This window comes from Moschus berezovskii, chromosome 8 (genome assembly GCF_049115385.1).
Source record: "Moschus berezovskii isolate FMDL1 chromosome 8, NW_MosBer_1.0, whole genome shotgun sequence".
Classification (NCBI taxonomy): Eukaryota; Metazoa; Chordata; class Mammalia; order Artiodactyla; family Moschidae; genus Moschus; species Moschus berezovskii.
This window is the reverse complement of record NC_142467.1, coordinates 96,892,080-96,911,196: the sequence shown is the minus strand read 5'-3', so window position 1 is coordinate 96,911,196 and position 19,117 is coordinate 96,892,080. Positions and strand designations below refer to the sequence as shown.

The window sequence follows — 19,117 nt, the reverse complement described above, 5'->3', positions numbered from 1 at the left end:
GTGTGTGTGTGTGTGGTCAGTCACTCAATCAGGTCTGACTCTTTGAGATCCTGTAGACTGTAGCCTGCCAGGCTCCTCTGTCCATGGGTTTTTTCCAGGCAAGAACACTAGAGTGGTTTACCATTCCCTTCTCCAGGGGATCTCTCTGATCCAGGGATCAAATCCGGGTCTCCTGCTTGGCAGGCGGATTGTTTACCACTGAGCCACCTGGGAAGCCCTATATATGTATGTGAAAGTGAAAGTGTTAGTTGCTCAATCGTGTCCGACTCTTTGCGACCCCATGGACTGTAGCCCGCCATGCTCCTCTGTCCATGGAATTCTCTAGGCAAGAATACTGGAGTGGGTTGCCATGCCCTTCTCTGGGAGATCTTCCCGACCCAGGGATCAAACCTGGGTTTCCCAAATTGCAGCAGATTCTTTTACCATCTGAGCCCCCAGGGAAGCTCTCTCTATATATAGATATAGATAGATACCTACACCTATTCTATATATACATACTATATCTGTGTGCAAACTATATATATACACACTCACCTATATATGTATGTATACATATACAATTGCGCTCAGCGCTTATTGCTGCACGGGCTTCTCTCTAGTTGCGGTGTTGGGCTTCTCATGGTGGTGCCTTCTCTTGTTGTGCAGCGTGGGCTCTAGGTGCCTGAGCTTCGGTCACTGTGGCTCCCAGGCTCTATAGCACAGGTTCAGTAGTTGTGGGGCTTCATTGCCCCACAGCATGTGGGATCTTGCTGGACCAGGAATCGAACCTGTGTCTCTTGCATTGGCAAGCAGACTCTTCTCCACTGTGCCACCAGGGAAGCCCGGTAAATGTGTCTTGAGTGAATAAGTGAGTGAGAGGAGAGAGAAAGGGTTCAGGACCACAGCGAGGGTGGAACAGGATAGAGGGGCCACAGGTAGACAGATTCCAGGTGGACCCCAGGAGTGACCTGAAGAACTGGCCAGAAGGGCCTTTTGGGTCTGCTGTAACCCTCCTCACCAAACTCTCCACCCCTTAGGAGCGAGGACAGCATGGGGAAGACGGAGAGAAGTGACAGGGGCACCAGGGTGAAACGCAGCCTGAGCTCCCTGCGCAATCGAGTCACCAGGCAGAAGGAGAAGGTCAGAGGGCTGGGCCAGGGGTTGGGGGGACCCTCTCTGCCTTCTCCAGCTTGCCAGGATGTCCCTGGTCCCAGAGCCCTGTGATTCTAGGTTCGGGAATGGACACACAGGGCATTCTAAAGTCCACCTCTGTCCCCAACAGGGGAAGACCCCAGTGCATCAGAAGGACAAAGGTCAGGATGCGCGAGAGAGGAAAGAATGTATCAACGGGCACCAGCTGGCTCGAGGAACCTTCTCTGGCCACTCCAGCTGCCCTCTGTGTGGCAAACCTTTTCTGAGCTCTGGTGAGTCCGGTAGCCCAGCCCGTTGCCCTGGATGGCAGCCACTTTCTCTGCCTCACTTCCCCTAAATCGCTCCCATGGCCTCCTTCCTTCTTTGCATCCTCCCTTTCCAGCTCAGGCCAACCATGTCTTCCTGGAGGTCACCAGGAATCCATCCCTAAGAGCAGGGGGTATTTGGTTAGCTTGGACTCCCCCCACACAAGTTCCTTTTTTAAAAAATGCTTATTAATTCATTTATTGGGCTGCACCAGATCTTCGTTTCAGCACGCAGGACCTTCAGTCTTCGTTTCAGCACGCAAGATCTTTAGTTGTGGCATGTGAACTCTCAGTTGCAGTATGTGAGATCTAGTTCTCTCACTGGGGATGGAACCCAGGCCCCCTGCCATGGGAGTGCAGAGTGTTAGTCACTGGACCACCAGGGAAGTTGGGGACTCCCAAATTCCCTTTAAGTTTTAGCTTTCGTTGTTGGCAAAATCCAGACGCAGCCAGCGTATTGGTTAGCTACAATCTGGCCGGCTTAAACCACAGAAATGCATTGTCTCAGAGTTGTGGAGAAGTTCAAGATCGAGGTGTCAGCTCCCTCTACAGGTGCTGGGAAAGGGTCCATCCCAAGCATCTTTCCCGTCTCTGGAAGTCCAATGGCTTGTGCCAGCAGAACTATGGTCTTCGTGTGGCATTGTCCCCATACTCATGTTCATGCCCCAAATTCCCCTTTGCCTAAGGATAACGGGCCAACCCTAACTCAGTATGACCTCATTGAACTAAATACATTAGCAATAACCCTATTTCCAAATAAGGCCACGTTATGATTCCCTGATGGGGCTTCGCTGGTGGCTCAGTGGTAAAGAATCCGCCTGCCAATGAAGGAGAACTGGGTTCGATCCCTGGGTCAGGAAGATCCCCTGGAGGAGGAAATGGTAACCCACTGCAGTATATTTACCTGTAGAACTCCATGGATAGTAGAGCCCCGAGGGCTATGGTCTGTAGGGTCGCAAAGAATTGAACATGATTTAGCAACTTAGCATGCACGCAGGCATGATGTAGTGAAAGGAGTTAGGTCTGTAATACATGAGTTGGAGGGAGAGAGGAGGGGAGGAGGCAGGATCAGCCCATTAACAGGCAATTTCCTGCCTCCCAGCACTGTCTCAGGAATAACAGTCTCTGCTCAGGAAAACATTTTGTTTGTTTTGTTTAGTCGCTAAGCCATGTATGGACTCTTTAGTGACCCCATGACTATAGCCTGCCAGGCTCCTCATCCATGGGATTTCCCAGGCCAGAATACTGGAGTAGGTTGCCATTTCCTTCTCCTGGGGATCTTCCCAACCCAGGGATCGAACCTGTGTCTCCCACATTGGCAGGCAGATTCTTTTTTACCACTGAGCCACCTGGGGAAACTCAACTCAGAAATCAGGAAAAATTACTGGGTTCCAAAGGCCTTGGAGGGAGATGACTCTGGTCTTTTATGAGACTTAGAACTTTGCTTTTTTGACAAGGTGCAGAGAGGAGGCATTGGCAACTGCAGGCCAGTTGCAAATTCAGGCTGCTGCAGGGTTCCTCCACCTTGGCCCTATTGCTCTTAGAGGCCTGGTCATTCTTTGTTGAGGGAGGGGAGGGCTGTTTTGTGCATTGCAGGATGTTGAGCAGCATCCCTTGCCTCCACCCACTAGATGCTGTTAACACCTGCCCCATGAGTCATGTCAGCCAAAACTGTCTCTAGATGTGGCCAAATGTCCCCTGGGGGCTAGGAATGAACGGGTGAGAATCAGTGGGTGAGTGCAATAGAGAATTGGCCCTAGGGTGGGCCATGCAGTGAGAGCAGTCCCTCCACCCCAGGGGCAGGTGCCTCCTCAAGACCTGAGCCACAGGTTTTGCATTTCTGCCTTGCCTGGTCCCGCACGTGGGCATTTTCCTTCTTCCTCATTCCTCCAGTTTTCCAGAGTCGTTTATGCTGGCGGCAGGCCTGTTGGCTGCTGCGGTCAGGAGTGGACCCATTTGCAGCTTCTCTCCAAAGATCTCCAGCCTGCTTTCTGACCCTGTGAACGGTCTCCAGCAGAGGCCACCCAGGCTTTGCAAAGTCTTCAGCATCTTAAAGTCCTTTTAAGTAGCAGGTGTGTGCTAAATTCGCTTTAGTAGTGTCTGAATCTTTGCGACCCCAAGGACTGTATCCCACCAGGTTCCTCTGTCTATGGGATTCTCCAGGCAAGAATACTGGAGTGGCTTGCCATGCCCTTCTCCAGAGAATCTTCCTGACCAGCAAGTTACTTCCTGTTTCTGCTGACTTCTTCATCTCTTCATCTGGGTCGGGTGGGAGCGAGGTCTGCTGGATACTGGGACCTCCCTGGAAGGCCAAAATCAAGCCCTGAGGGGCTCTATCTCAGACATCAAATTCAAGGAGCAGGTGGGAAGTTGGCAGAAGGAAGGATGAGGGCAGAGATCCAGAACTGAGCCAGTACTCATCCAGTGGAGAAATGCATCCATGTTGATGCAGAGTTGAGTATTTTTAAATAAATATATAGATATATTCAAACTACTGCACAATTGCAGTCATCTCACACATTAGCAAAGTAATGCTCAAAATTCTCCAAGCCAGGCTTCAACAGTACGTGAACCATGAACTTCCAGATGTTCAAGCTGGATTTAGAAAACACAGAGGAACCAGAGATCAAATTGCCAACATCTGTTGAATCACAGGAAAGCTAGAAAATTCCAGAAAAACATCTACTTCTGCTTCATTGACTAGGCTAAAGCCTTTGACTGTGTAGATCACAACAAACTGTGGAAAATTCTTCAAGAGATGGGAATACCAGACCACCTTACCTGCCTCTTGCGAAATCTGTATACAAGTCAAGAAGCAATAGTTAGAACTGGACATGGAACAATGGACTGGTTCAAAATTGGGAAAGGAGTATATTAAGGCTGTATATTGTGTCAGACTTTGGTTTTTTGGGCTCCAAAATCACTGCAGATGCTGATTGCAGCCATGAAATTAAAAGACGCTTGCTCCTTGGAAGGAAAGTTATGACCAACCTTGATAGTATATTAAAAAGCAGAGACATTACTTTGCCAACGAAGGTCCGTCTAGTCAAGGCAATGGTTTTTCCCGTGGTCATGTATGGATGTGAGAGTTGGACTGTGAAGAAAGCTGATCGCCGAAGAATCGATGCTTTTGAACTGTGGTGTTGGAGAAGACTCTTGAGAGTCCCTTATACTGCAAGGAGATCCAACCAGTCCATTCTAAAGGAGATCAATCCTGGATGTTCATTGGAGGGACTGATGCTAAAGCTGAAACTCCAATACTTTGGCCACCTCATGCGACGAGTTGACTCACTGGAAAAGACTCTGATGCTGGGAAAGGTTGGGGGCGGGAGGAGAAGGGGACGACGGAGAATGAGATGGCTGGATGGCATCACCACCTCTGTGGACATGAGTTTGAGTGTACTCCGGGAGTTGGTGATGGACAGGGAGGCCTGGTGTGCTGTGATTCATGGGGTCGCGGAGAGTCGGACACGACTGAGCGACTGAACTGAACTGAACTGATTGTCATATTGCTTATTTAATTTATATGTAGAGTACATCATGTGAAATGTTGGGCTGGATGAAGCACAAGTTGGAATCAAGATTGCCAGGAGAAATATCAAGAACCTCAGATACGCAGATGACACCATCCTTGTGGCAGAAAGTGAAGAGGAATTAAAGAGCCTGTTGATGAAGGTGAAAGAGGACAGTGAAAGCTGGCTTAAAACTCAACATTCAAAAACATAAGATCATGGCATCTCGTCCCATCTGTTCATGGCAAATAGATGGGGAAACAATGGAAACAGTGACAGACTTTATTCTCTTGGGCTCCAAAATCACTGTGGACAGTGACTGCAGCCATGAAATTAAGAGACACTTGCTCCTTGGAAGAAAAGCAATGACAAACATAGACAGTGTATTAAAAAGGAGACATTACTTTGCCTACAGAGGTCCATATAGTCAAAGCTATGGTTTTTCCAGTAGTCATGTACAGATGTGAGAGCTGGACAATAAAAAGGCTGAGTGCCGAAGAACTGTTGGAGAAGACTCTTTGAGAGTCCTGTGGACAGAAGGGAGATCAAACCAGTCAATCCTAAAGGAAATCAGCCCTGAATATTCATTGGAAGGACTAAAGCTGAAGCCGAAAACCCCAATGCCTGATGCGAAGAAAAAACACCCTGATGCTGGGAAAGACTGAAGGCAAGAGAAGAGGATGACAGAGGATGAGATGGGTGGATGGCATCACTGACTCAATGGACATGAGTTTGAGCAGACTCTGGGAGATGGTGAAGGACAGGGAGGCCTGGTGTTGTACAGTCCATGGGGTGGCAAAGAGTTGGACATGAATGAGCGACTGAACAGCAACAAAGGCAAAATTTTATATTTGAAAAATATTAAATTACAGAAGAGCAAAAGTCTAATATGCCAAAGACACTTTGTTTGATGCACTTAGTGTCAATATTTGGAGCACTTTTTAAGGCTTTTTTCCTACAAAAAAAAATGGCATTGATAATGGCTCTGTACAATAATATTTAAAATAGCAGGAAGATGGAAACATTTTCATACCATATTTTGGCAAACAGTTCTAAAGACAGCAAACACGCACTCAGTGGTTTTCCTTTGCTTTAAAATAAGCTACCAGTAATTCTAAACCAAGCAAAAATGCATTGTTCCTAGATGGAATATAAGCAGTCATACTTGCAAAAATGTTTTGCAATGAGTTCTTGGCTTCTGTGAAAATCCCAAAATAGCAAAGGAGAGACTAGAGTTTATTTTCAGATTCTATGACTGGCTTCCAACAATCTTTTTATCAGTAGACTTACAGGCAAAATACTAGACACTCAGGATCAGATTCCATTCCTGATGTAAGGATGGAACTGTTGTGGATTGCTGTCCTTGGCTAGCATAAACCAGCAAATAACCACGTGTAGAATAAAATGCAAGACAGTCAGGAGGGATAGTTTAATGTTTTCTGTTGTTGTTGTCGTTGCAGGAAAAAAAGAATCCATGCTAATACTATGGTGAAACTAATGCTTACCTAGGGATTCTAACATTAGAGTAAGACAAAAGATCAGACTTCAAAGAGACCAGATCTGTAACTTGGAAGTGAAGTCTTTTGCTGCATTTTGGCAATAGACTCTAACTTGGAGTATGCTCAGTTGCTTCAGTTGTGTCGCTTTGCGACCCTGTGACTGAACCCCAGCTCCTCTGTCCATGGAATTTTCCAGGCAAGAATACTGGAACAGGTTGCCATTTCCTCCTCCAGGGGATCTTCCCAACCCAGGGATCGAACCTGGGTCTCCTACATTGCATACAGATTCTTTACCACTGAGCCACCTGGGGGAGCAACTTAGAGTATGCAACTATCTGAGGACTCTCTTACCCCTCCAGTGGGGGGCAGACCCCTATCCTCCTGGAAACTTTTCATTTTAGATTTACAGAAACGTGCAGAGCGAGCTCCCATATACAGTTCACGTAGTTTTCCCTCATGTTAATGGCTTCTTGTTGTTGTTGTTCAGTCACTAAGTCGTGTCTGACTCTTTACCACCCCATGGACTGCAGCACGCCAGGCTTCCCTGTCCACCATCTCCCGGAGTCTGCTCAAACTCATGTCCATTGAGTCAGTGATGCCATCCAACCATCTCATCCTCTGTTGGCGCCATTCTCCTCCTGCCCTCAATCTTTCCCAGCATCAGGGTCTTTTCCAGTGAGTCAGTTCTTGGCATCACTTGGCCAAAGTATTGGAGTTTCAGCCTCAGCATCGGTCCTTCCGATGAATATTCAGGGTTGATTTCCTTTAGGACTGACTGATTTTATCTCCTTGCAGTCCAAGGAACTCTCAATAGGACCTCGATACATTTGTCAGAACTTAGGAACTAACATCGGAGAAGGCAATGGCAAGCCACTCCAGCACTCTTGCCTGGAAAATCCCATGGACAGAGGAGCCTGGAAGGCTGCAGTCTATGGGGTCGCTGAGGGTCAGACACGACTGAGTGACTTCACTTTCACTTTTCACTTTCATGCATTGGAGAAGGAAATGGCAACCCACTCCAGTGTTCTTGCCTGGAGAATCCCAGGGACAGAGGAGCCTGGTGGGCTGCCGTCTACGGGGTCGCACAGTCGTCCGACTCTGTGCAACTGAAGTGGCTTAGCAGCAGCAGGAACTAACATTGGTGCAGTACTATCAACCCAACTCTGGATTCTATTCAGATTTCACCAGGTTTGGTTTGGCTCTTTCATTAGTGTTCTCCTTGTTTCAGGATCCAATTCAGATACTACATTCTCTTCAATCATCCCGTCTTCCTAGTCTCTCTGGTCTGTGAGGGTTTCTCTGTCTCTTCTTACTATTCATAACCTTGACAATCCAGAGAAATGCTAGCCAGGTGTCTGAACGATGTCCATTAATCTGGGCTTGCCTGATGTTTTGGGGGAGGTTGTTACCATTATTGGTTTTTGGATTTTGATGGGTTTGTTTTTTGCCATGCCTCTCAGCTTGTGGGATCTCAGCTCCCCAATCAGGGATCAAACCCACATCCTCAGTAGGGAAAGTACGGATTCTTAACCACTGGATGCCCAGAGAATTCCCATGTCTTATGTTTTCTTTTTAATTGTGCTTAGTCGCTCAGTCATGTCTGACTCTTTGCAACTCCAGGGAATGTAGCCCGCCAGGCTCCTCTGTCCATGGGAATACTCCAGACAAGACTGTTAGAGTGGGATGCCATGTCCTCCTCCAGGGGATCTTCTCAACCCAGGGATCAAACCCAGGTCTCCCTCATTGTAGGCGGGAGGGGATGCATCTGAGCCACCAGGGAAGCTCACTTTAAAATTCTTTTTACTTATTATCTGTTTTTGGCTGCACTGGGTCTTCGTTGCAGTGCATGGGCCTCTCACTGCAGTGGCTCCTCTTGCTGCAGAGCACAGGCTGTGGGTTCTCAGGCTTCAGTAGTTGCAGCACGGGGCTCTGTAGTTGTGTCTTATGGGCTTAGCTGTCTCGCAGCATGTGGAATCGTCCCAGACCAGGGATCAAACCCGTGTCCCCTGCGTTGGCAGGTGAATTCTTTCCCACGGCACCATCAAGGAAGTCCTGGTATTTTCTTAAAATTGTAGAGGGGCTATGGGTTTGGGGAAACTTTCTGCCTCATCAGATCAGGGGGTAAGTGGTATCGACATGACATCCTTGAGAATGTTAATCTTTATCACCGGGGTAAGGTAACAACTGCCAGGTTGCTGTTTTTCCCGTTTCTCTTCTCTACTTTCCAGAAGCAGGTCACTCAATCCAGCCTACTCTCAGGATGGCAGGAGTCAAGTTCCATATTCTGGAGACAACATTTGACTTTCAGGACAACCCTTTGAGATCAAGGGAGACTGAAGTTCGTGTCACAAAACTGATGAGCACTCAACATGGTGCTGGGTACATACGGGCAGTGGTAGCACCGATTGGCATCATCATTTGGCAGTATCTCTCTTTTTAAATTTGAGTATTTATTTGTTTATTTACTGGCTGTGCTGGGTCTTCGTTGCTTTGAGTGGACTTTCTCCAGTCGTGGCAAACGGGGGCTACTCTCTAGTTGCCGGTGCATGGGCTTCTCCCTGTGGTAGCTTCTCTTGTTGCGGAGCATGGGTTCTAAGGCAGGTGGGCTTCGGCAGTTGTGGAACACAGGTTTATTTGCTCCATGGCATGTGGGATCTTCCCGGACCAGGGATTGAATCTGTGTCCCCTGCATTGACAGGAGGATTCTCAGCCACTGGACCACCAGGGAAGTCCTGGTGATAGCTCTTATTATGGAGGCAAAGCTAGCCTTTTAGTCACAGACCCTAACCCTAACTTCTGGCCACAGCCCCACACCTGTCTAAGGGAGCAACGTGAGGCCAGAACACCTGTGTCTCACTCCAGCAGGCTGAGAGCAGGCACCACCCAGATGTAAGTTGCCACAAGCCTACCTCCCATCACAGGTATTCAAAGCTAGATGTGACTGACTGTCCCCTTAAGGAAACAGCCCCACTGTAAGTTGAACAGAACAGGAAGTGAATCATGTTCCAGGTAATTAGGTTCTCCAGGGTAAAGCTGAGATTCTTTCCTAGCGACCAGCCCCACTGATGGAGAGCCTGATAGTCCTGTTCCTAGCCTTGACCTTTGAGGTCCCTCCGTGGTCTGACCCCACCTAGCCCTCCACCCTTCTCTGCCACTACTCAACCACCAAGATCCCCTCGCCCAGCCACCCTGAAGTCTCGTGGCTGCTCGTGCCGGTCACGTGTGCCTTACTCATTCAGTGTTCTTCCTGAAACTCCTTCCACCACCTAACTCTTACTCATTCTCTAAGACAAAGAGCAAGGCTACCTCCCCCAGGAAGCCTGCATGAGGTGACTTTAAGTTCTGAGTGTCTCTAAGGCCAATGGCTGTCAGCCAAGGGCCACTGTGTCCCCCCCCCCGAAGAACATTTAGCAATGTCTGCAGACATTGTGGGCTTCCCAGGTGGCTCAGACAGTTAAGAATCTGCCTGCAACTCAGGAGACCTGGGTTAGATCCCTGGGTCAGGAAGATTCCCCGCAGAAGGGAATGGCTACCCACTCTAGTATTCTTGCCTGGAGAATCCCATGGACATAGGAGCCTGGTGGGGCTACAGTCCATGGGGTCGCAAAGAGTCAGACACCACTGAGTGACTGAGCACAAGCATGAACTGCCATTGTGTAGCAAGACTGAGAAACACAAATCCTTAGCTCTTGGCAGAGTCCCTGGCCCATGACAAGGACTCAGTAAAAGCAGAAAATGGTTGGATGGATAAAAGGAAAGCAAGAGATGCCTCTTCTTTCTGACAGGCCCCTTGAAAGGGTTTCGGGGAGAACTTTATCAACCTGAAGGTTTCTGTAACTAAGGGAGCTATAGATATAAGGATCATGCCACTCTTCCTGCTTAAAATCTTTCACTGACTCCCCACTGCCTTTGGGATGAAGTCCAAAAGTTATGGGCATTCAGAGAGTGGTCATTTACAGATCCATCAAGACCTCAAAAGTACCTGTGTCTGGGCTTCTGACCTCAGTTGGGGTGGGTGTCTGATGACCTCCACTGGGGTGGGATTCTTGCACTTCTGGACCCTCCAACTCCCTAGACATGTTCCCTCTCTTGATCATGAAGTCTGGACTTAAACCAAAGGCAGGTCACTTGGGGACTCTGCCACCCAGGTTCTAAACTGAGAGCTCTCAAACACAGATTGTGTGTGGGTTTATTATTGTTATTTCTTTATTTGGCTGCACCAGGTCTTGGTTGAGGCACGTGGGATCTTTCAGTTGCAGCATGCAGAACTTTTTAGTTCGGCATTCGAACTCTTAGTTGTGGCATGTGGGATCTAGTTCTCTGACCAGGGATTGAACCCAGACCCCTCACATTGGGAGCATGGAGTCTTAGCCACTGGATCACTAGGGACGTCCTGATTGTGTGTGTTGAAGTAAGCTTATTTTGGGGCAATCTTGACCTGGTTGACTAGCTTGGACCTGAGGTGAAAGCTCTTTGGCTCCTCTCCTGGTTCCTACCCACCCCCTTCACCTATGGAGGGCCTGGATTAGACAACAAGTCTCAGGACTGGGGTGGCTGATGGTATCTGAGGGGATGCTGGCACGTGGAGGGGCATCTGGCATGTCTATAGGTGTCTGAAAACACCTCTGTGGGGGTGTCCAGCATGTGTTCCATCCTCTGAACACCCCTTTGGGGGTTTCTAATAGCATCTGTGTTGGAGGGAATCTAGAAGTTTCCATGTGGGGCTTTGATATACTCCAGAGTGTCTGAAAGCCTGTTTGCAGGTAGTTGATGGCTACTGGATGAAGGTGTCCAGTACTTTTGAGCTATTTGGCATGTTTTTCAGATTCTGAATAGTTTGGGGGTATTTAAGGGACTGGGTGACTTGACTTTCACTTTTCACTTTCATGCACTGGAGAAGGAAATTGCAACCCACTCCAGTGTTCTTGCCTGGAGAATCTCAGGGATGGGGGAGCCTGGTGGGCTGCTGTCTGTGAGGTCGCACAGAGTTGGACACGACTGAAGTGACATAGCAGCAGCAGCAGCAAGGGACCTACAAGGGATGTCTATTTTCCTGTGCCTGAAAGTGAGTTTTGGGTATCTGCCTGGGTGTCTGAAATGTGTTTGGGATATCCAGTGGTATCTATGTTGCAGTGTCTTGGATCACCTGAGAGATAAATGACTCATGTTTTCAAGACTTGTAAATTTTCACTTCCTGTAACCTAGGGTGCCACTTCTTCGCAGGAGACAGAACTGTTCTCTCCATTTCTTGCACCCTCCCCTCTCAAATTTCTCTCCCCTAGGGTTAATCCCCGTTTGATGTTCCCAGGTTTCCACTGTACCCCACTTTCTGCCTCCAGATACCCCTAACTCCCCAAGTCGCTCCCCCCCCAGCCCTGCTATCCTCTACCACAGGAAACCCCTCCCAGACCTGCTAATCACCCAGGTCCCCTGTAACCCCACAAAACGCCCCTCAACTCCAATGATCCCTCCTTAAGAGTCCTTCTAAGCGCCTCCCAGTCCCGCGAATACCTCGGGGCCCCACTGACCCCCTCCCCCAAAACGGCTCCCGACCCCGCTGATTTCCTCTCAGGACCTCCCTCCCTTAGACGCCCCTCTGCCCGACTGACCCGCCCCTCAAGGATCGCCCTCACCCTCCTCGAAAGTACCTTTCAGTCCCCTCACCTTGCCTAAGCTCGAGCTAAATATCCCTGCCTGCATCACCAGGCTGAGCCTCAAGACCCTAGGTTCTTGCGACCCACCGATCCTCGAGCCACGCCCCCTTCCGGGCCCACACCCTCTGACCCGCCCTTGGGGGCGGGGCCGCGCGTGCGCAACTCACCACCGCGGCTTCCCGCTTCCGGCTCTGAGCCGAGGGCAGCCGTGGACCCCGGGAGGCTGGGCGGCAGCGGCGGCAGGGAAGCTAACGGAGCTGCGGGCGGCGAGTGACCTGCGGCGGACCGAGGTGAGGGCGGCGGGGCAGGTCTGAAGAGAGCGAGGCTCGGAAGGAGGCCTCGGGCCCCACGAAGGCGCCGTCGGTTCCCGGGGTTGGCCTCGGGCGCAGGACCCCCGAGTCTGCCTCGGCTTCGGGGCTGGCCCCCGTGGGCTCGTCCAAACTGGCGGGCGGATCCTGCAGTGCAGGCTGTCCCTTCCGTGCATGCAGGCTCTGTTTGGAGAAGGCACAGTTCAGACGATGCCTACCGGCTCCGGCCGAGCCCCAGCCCTTGGGCAGTGCAACCTCCCTGGTTCAACGGGGTGAGGACTCGGCGTCCGGGATCTGGAGCTCCCGGTGCAGGACCTGAGATGTGGTGATAACTCAGCACCGGGGAACTTGAAGCCTCCGAGCATCGCTCACTCCGTGGAGCCCACGTCCTCCTGCCTGTTGATCGTTAGGGTCGCAAAATCATAGGAAGTGTGTGTGCTTTGGGTCTTTAGTTCTCCCTCCAGTTTCTTTCTTGTGGAAGAATTTAGATGGTGCGGTGCAGGAATCAGAGGCCCTGGGTCCTTGCACGGTTTATTGTAGCTATCTTCTCCTGTCTTTCTGCCTGGTTCTCTGTTGAGATCGAAGTGGTAGAAGAGATGGCTGGCCCAGGGGATCGAAAGTGTTGGCGAAGTTTTACCTCGGAAATGAAGAACACAACTTTACTTTCTTTTGTCTCCGTTTGGGGGACAGTGGAACTCCAGCCAGGATCGTAGAAGGGCAGGTCTCTTCTTGTTGACTAGAGAAAGTTCAGGACAGGTGAACAGCCCTATGGCCAAGGGCGATGTGGGGATGGTTTTGCAGGTATCCGGGTGAATAATTAATTCTGGAGCTGTATGGAGAAGTGTCAAGAGCACAGGCTTGAGTGTCAAATCACATCTGGGTTCTTCTGGCCCCAATTTCCACCACTTAAGCCACAGTCTCCCCGTCTTTAAACACAGAATGAGTTTCGGTTGTGGATTTGGTGAGGTAATACATGTAAGGTGGGAAGCACAGCCTCTGGGATATGGTGAATGCTCCATAAATGTTGTATATTCTGTGCATGTGGTATGCCCCCAGGTCTGTATTTTAATTTTTATTGAAATATAGTTGATTACAATGCTGTTCTACTTTCAAGTGTACAGCAGGGTGATTCAGTTATACATATATATATATATATTTGTTGTTGGTTAGTCACTAAGTTGTTTCTGACTCTGTGACCCCATGGACTATAGCCTACCAGGCTCCTCTGTCCATGGGATTTCCCAGGCAAGAATACTGGAGTGGGTTGCCATTTCCTTCTCAAGGGGATCTTCTCAACCCAGGGATCACATGTGCATCTCCTGCATTTCAGGCAGAGTCTTCACTGCTGAGCCACCGGGGATTCCCTATGTATAAATATATTCCCATATATGTATATTCCTATATATATACACACACATATATACATTCTTTTTCATACTCTGTTCCATTATAGTTTATTACGAGATAGTTCCCTGTGCTATACAGTAGATCCTTGCTGTTTACCTGTTTTATATATAAACAGGTAAACAACAGGTGTGTGTATGTTAATCCCAGATTCTTAATTTATCTTCCTGCCATCCCCTTTGGTAACCATAAGTTTGTTTTCTGTGTCTGTGAGTCTGTTTCTGTTTTGTAGTTAAGTTCATTTGTATCATTATTTTAGATCCCACCTGTAAATAATATCATGATATTAGTCTTTTTCTGACTGACTTCATTTAATACTCTGGGTCCATCCATGTTGCTGCAAATGGCATTATTTCTTTTTTTCTTTTTTTAAAAATCTCAAGCCTGTATTTTTCAGTCGACATTCCAAGTAATAAAGAGTCTGGAAAATGTGAGCATCTCAGTTGTTGTTTGGACTGGGTTGCAGTTTATGTGTTAGCAGTAGTTTGCTTGTTCTGTGGGTCAAGCCCTTCTAAAGGGGTGGAAGAAGCTGCGCTAAAACGAGTAAGAGGGGCTTCCCTGGCAGTGCAGCGGTTAGGTCTCTGTGCTTCCATTGCAGGGGGCAAAGGTTTGGCCCCTGGTCAGGGAACTAAAATCTTGCGTGCAGCACAGCTCAGCCCAAAAATAAAGGAGTGGGGTAGGTTTTTTTAATTCTTGTCAGTGTAACTTGTTTGCACTGTGTATCTCTTACTTCCTGTTTCAATGGCATGTAGGAGAGAAAGGAGATTCTTTGAATCTCTTTTTCTTTCTCTTTTTTTTCTTCAGTCGACTTAAGAATGCCCCTCGTTGAAAGCTGTGGTAGCATGTCCATTGTTCCTGGTGGAAACCTTGGTATACTTTTCATTCTTGTCACACAGTAGCGATTACAGCCAGTTGCCCTTGTCACCAGCGCACCCCCGCCCCCACCGGACTAGGGCTGTGGTCACCAGCTGTGCCTCCCTGGCTGTTTACCTTCCACGTGCTTAGCATATTTCTGATCCTCATGTCAAGGTCTCCTTCGTTTTTCTTCACTCATCCTGGGTCCTGTTTCCACTTCGCCAATTCCACCCATGACTTTTTAAACATTTTCCTCTCGGATCTCTTAAATCCTTTTAAGCCCAGAGGCTTTGTTAGGTCCAGCTAGTCACTGTTTCTTCATTATTTGTGAGTTAAACTTTACTTTTCCGCTGAAAGTGGTGAAGAACTGCTCTTGGTTTGTAAACCCTTTCTCCAGCTACAGAGCCATTCCCTGCACAGCTCCTGAGCGGCCACTAGGAATTTTTCCTGAGGAGGAATGTGGCTGACAGGGGAGGGGCAGCCTGATTCAAATAATGTCCTCCGGGACGCCTGAGTGAAAGGACCCCTGCAGCTACGCTCCTTTTGTGTGTGTGTGATTAAAATTGCCTTGGGTGTAAGCAGTAAAGAATCCACCTGCAATGCCAGAGACACAGGAGACTCAGGTTCAGCCCCTGGAGAAGGCAATGACAGCTCCAGTATTCTTGCCTGGAAAAGCCCATGGACAGAGGAGCCTGGCGGGCTACAGTCCATAGGGTTGCAAAGAGTGAGACACAGCTAAGCACAGAGGCAAGCAAGCTAACTAAATTCAACTGGTATGCTGCTTCTCTGCTTTGGTTCTTAAGTAGATTCATTCATGCCATTGAGATTAAAGTTGCAATGGTTTTGTTCAAAGTATGACCATCTCCTGAGAAAATTATTCTAAAGATTTTAAGGAAGGGAATATATATTTAACATATTGCAGGTGGTTACATTTTAAATGAATGTCAGTTTTTTTTAACTGGCATATAATTGCTTTACAATGTTGTGTTAGTTTCTGCTGCACAACAATGGTGAATCAGCCATATGTATACATATACCTCCTCCCTCTTGAGCCTCCCTTGCACGCCCCCATCCCACAGAACAAGGGGCTGAGCTCCCTGTGCTATACAGCAGTTCCCACTAGCTATCTGTTTTACACATGGTAGTGCATATATAGCTTCCCCGGTGGTTCAGCGGTAAAGAATCCACCTGCCTGTGCAGGAGAGGCAAGCTCGATCCCTGAATTAGGAAGATCCTCTGGAGGAGGAAATGGTGTATACGTCAATGCAGCTCTCTCTATTCGTCCCACCCTCTCCTTACCATCACCGCCGCCACCTCATGTCCACAAATCTATTCTCTGCATCTGTAAACGCTTGTCACTTAAAAAAAGTTTCATTAAGATATAATTCACATACCATAAAATTCACCCTTTTAAAGTGTGCCTTTCCGTGGGTTTTAGAACATTCATAAGCTCATGCAACTGTCACCACTGTCAACCACCAGGACATTTTATCAGCTGGTCATTCCTACAGATGGGTTTCAGGAGGAGAGAAAGGCCATAGTAAGAGGGTCTAAGTGGGTGCCCCCTCCATCACAGTGTGGGGTGGAGGGAGGGCAGGACCCCATCAGACTGCTTGGCTGGAATCCAGTATGATCCCATGAGGACAATTTGTTGTTCAGTCACTCAGTCGTGTCTGACTCTTTGCAACCCCGTAGACTGCAGCACACCAGGACAGTTACACGGTTTATGGATAACTCTGATTTGCTGAGATTAATTTTCAGAGGGAAATTGAATTTAGAAGAATAAACTGCGAAGTCATCCACAGTAAGGTTAGTGTGCTCTTCCATCCCCTCATAAGAGTGAAATGGACAGTAACTGACCAGATACAATGTGGAGCATCCCTGGGCATCATGGCAGTAAGGGAGTCAGCTCTGGGTCATCTGTGAGTCAGTTCTCATCACGCCAGGACATGGGACTGATGGCAGATCCTTGTGACCCTTTGCATCATCCCCTCAGGGGCTCTCAGTCTAAGAACTGAAAGAGAAACAGGAAGACAGAAAGATGGAGACCCTCAGACACTGCTGGTGGGACTGTAGAACGGGGCAGCAACTGTGGAAGACAGTCGGCAGTGCCTCTAAAGGTCAGACAGAGATTTCCCATAAGATCCAGCAAACGTGCCAAAGAGAAAAGAAAGCCTAGGTCTACACAAGAATTGGCACAAAAACATCACAGGAGCATTGTTCACAATAGCCAAAGAGTAGAAACAATCTCAATGTCCATCAGCAGATGAATGGATAAAGAAAACATGGGCCAGGAAGTTCCCTGGGGCCTTGTTTTAGGATTCCGGGCTTTCACTGTTGTGACCCTAGTTCAGTCCCTGGTCAGGGAACTGAGACCTTGCAAGCCATGCAGTGTGGCCAAAAATGAGGAAGAATGGAAGAAAGAAAATGTGGGCCATCCATGCAGTGGACTGTTCTTCAGCAGTGCAAAGGAATGAAGCATTGACACACTCTACAACTTGGCTGAGTCTCACAACTATGTGAAAGCTCAGTGAAAGAAGCCAGTCCCCAAAGGCCGCATCGTGTCTGATTCCGTTTACACGGAATATCCAGAACAGGCAAATCCATGGAGACACAAAGAAAGTAGATTGGTGGTTGCTTGGGGTGGGGAGAGGGGGAAATGGAGAGTGACAGCTAAGGGGTCCAGGGTTCCTTTTGAGGGTAAGGAAAATGTTCTGAAACTGACACACAACTCTGAATAAACTGAAAGCCGTCGGACTGTACACTTGAAAAGGATGAATTGCGTAGTATTTTAATTCCATTTCAAAAAAGCTGTTGAGGGACTTCCCTGGTGGCTCAGTGTTAAAAGAATCCACCTGCAATTCAGGAGACCCAGGTTTGATCCCTGGGTCAAGAAAATCTCCTGCAGAAGGCAATGGCAACTTGCTCCAGTATTCTGGGAAATCCCATGGAGAGAAGAGCCTGTTGGGTTACAGCCCATAGGGTCGCAAAGACCAAACAACAAGAAAGTTGATTATAGACTCAGGTCCCCGCCACGTGGGAGATAGTTAAGAGTCTTCAGTGCCATCCGTCGGGACAGGCCAGTTGAGGCAGAGACTTGGGGTCATGGTGTCACCATGGCTGTATCCCAGGCAAGAGAGTCCTCTCTGGAGGGGTGGTGGCCGGGCCAGGCCTCAGTGGCTGTGAGCAGAGAGAGAATGGTGTACAGAGGCTCAGGGTCAGGAAATGATGTGCCATCCGTCGTATCTTATAGGCCAGGGTGGACCCATTGGCTGCCTCCATCCTCGGGTGGAGGAACAGGAAAGGGGGGAGGCTGGAGACACAGTGGCCTGAGAGGTGATGATTGGTTGGGCCCAAACAAACAGGGACTGTAGAAGGAGGACAGAGTTCAGGTCGCTTCACAGGTGGATGAGTGGGGGCTTTGTCAGTGGTGGTGTGAGAGAGAGGGTGACAGAGGTGACCAGATGGATGCTGGGCCCCAACATCATCAGCTAGGAGAACGCTTCCCTATGCAGCCTGCAGCTCCCAGGAGCCGACCCTCACTGGTCTGGCCAGTTGGAGCTCTCTCCAAGTTTGTCTTGCTTTGGAGATTGGGAAAGACTGTGCCCTCCCCTCAGATCAAGGGTCTCTTCTCATCTCCCCACCTCCACCCCATCCCAGGGTCTTTCAGAGTTCAAGAACATTAAAGAGTATTTATCTGCAGACCACCGGGGACCCTGAAGTTGTAGCTCTTTGGGATGGAAGGGGAGCGGGGCAGAAGGGTAACTCATGGCACTCGCAATCTTTAGCTGGGGCATGTGGAATCAAGTTCCCCAACCAGGGATAGAACCCCAGCCCCCTGCATGGGGAGCAAGGAGTCTTAGCCAGCTAAGGGAATTCCCACGGTGTCTATTTAGAAAGCAGGCACTGCCTGGTAGGGGTTGGGGGAGAGGGAGGGAGGGGAGAGGTGAAGAATCCAGCAGCAAAATGATGTGAAAATCTTCAGAAATGAAATCTGACAGCAGAACAGCAACCTGACTCGTGTGCTTATGTAACCAGCCTCAGCAGCCTGATGCCCATCAGCCGGGTGGTTTCCCACCCATGCTTTTCTAGGCTTTTCTGGCCATTCCCAGCAGGCATCCGCTAACACACACACGCACCAAGGTGTTATTCGTGGAGAATTGTGGTTCTGGAGATCAAGGAGACATCTACATCTCTTCTCTGTTCTGGAACTGTAGCGGGCCCCTCCCACCCCATGGATCCTGTGGAAATATGGCCCAAAGATGCCCATGTCCTAACCCCCAAGAACTTTGAATAGATGACCTTCCATGGCCAAAAGGAATTTTGCAGGTGTGAGTTAGTTAAGGATCTGGAGGTAGGGAGATAATCCTTGGTTATCTGGACGGCTTCAGTGTTGTCACTAGGGTCCTTATGCGAGGGAGGCAGGAAGGTCCGGGTCAGAGAAGGTGA

The 19,117-nt window shown here is 48.9% G+C and overlaps 1 protein-coding gene across 6 annotated transcripts in view; it reads left to right on the top strand.

Moving 5' to 3' along the window:
* Positions 1-19,117, top strand: part of ARHGEF18 (Rho/Rac guanine nucleotide exchange factor 18) — a 104,887-nt gene that overhangs the window by 40,416 nt on the left and 45,354 nt on the right. For 5 of the 6 annotated variants that reach the window (XM_088838973.1, XM_055428932.2, XM_055428934.2 and 2 more), the window contains 2 exons: positions 1,017-1,119; positions 1,262-1,403. In XM_088838973.1, coding sequence (XP_088695099.1) covers positions 1,017-1,119; positions 1,262-1,403 — 245 coding nt within the window. Of the gene's footprint in view, positions 1-1,016; positions 1,120-1,261; positions 1,404-8,977; positions 12,392-19,117 lie in introns of those variants that run through there. The other variant, XM_055428936.2, reaches the window with a different exon arrangement.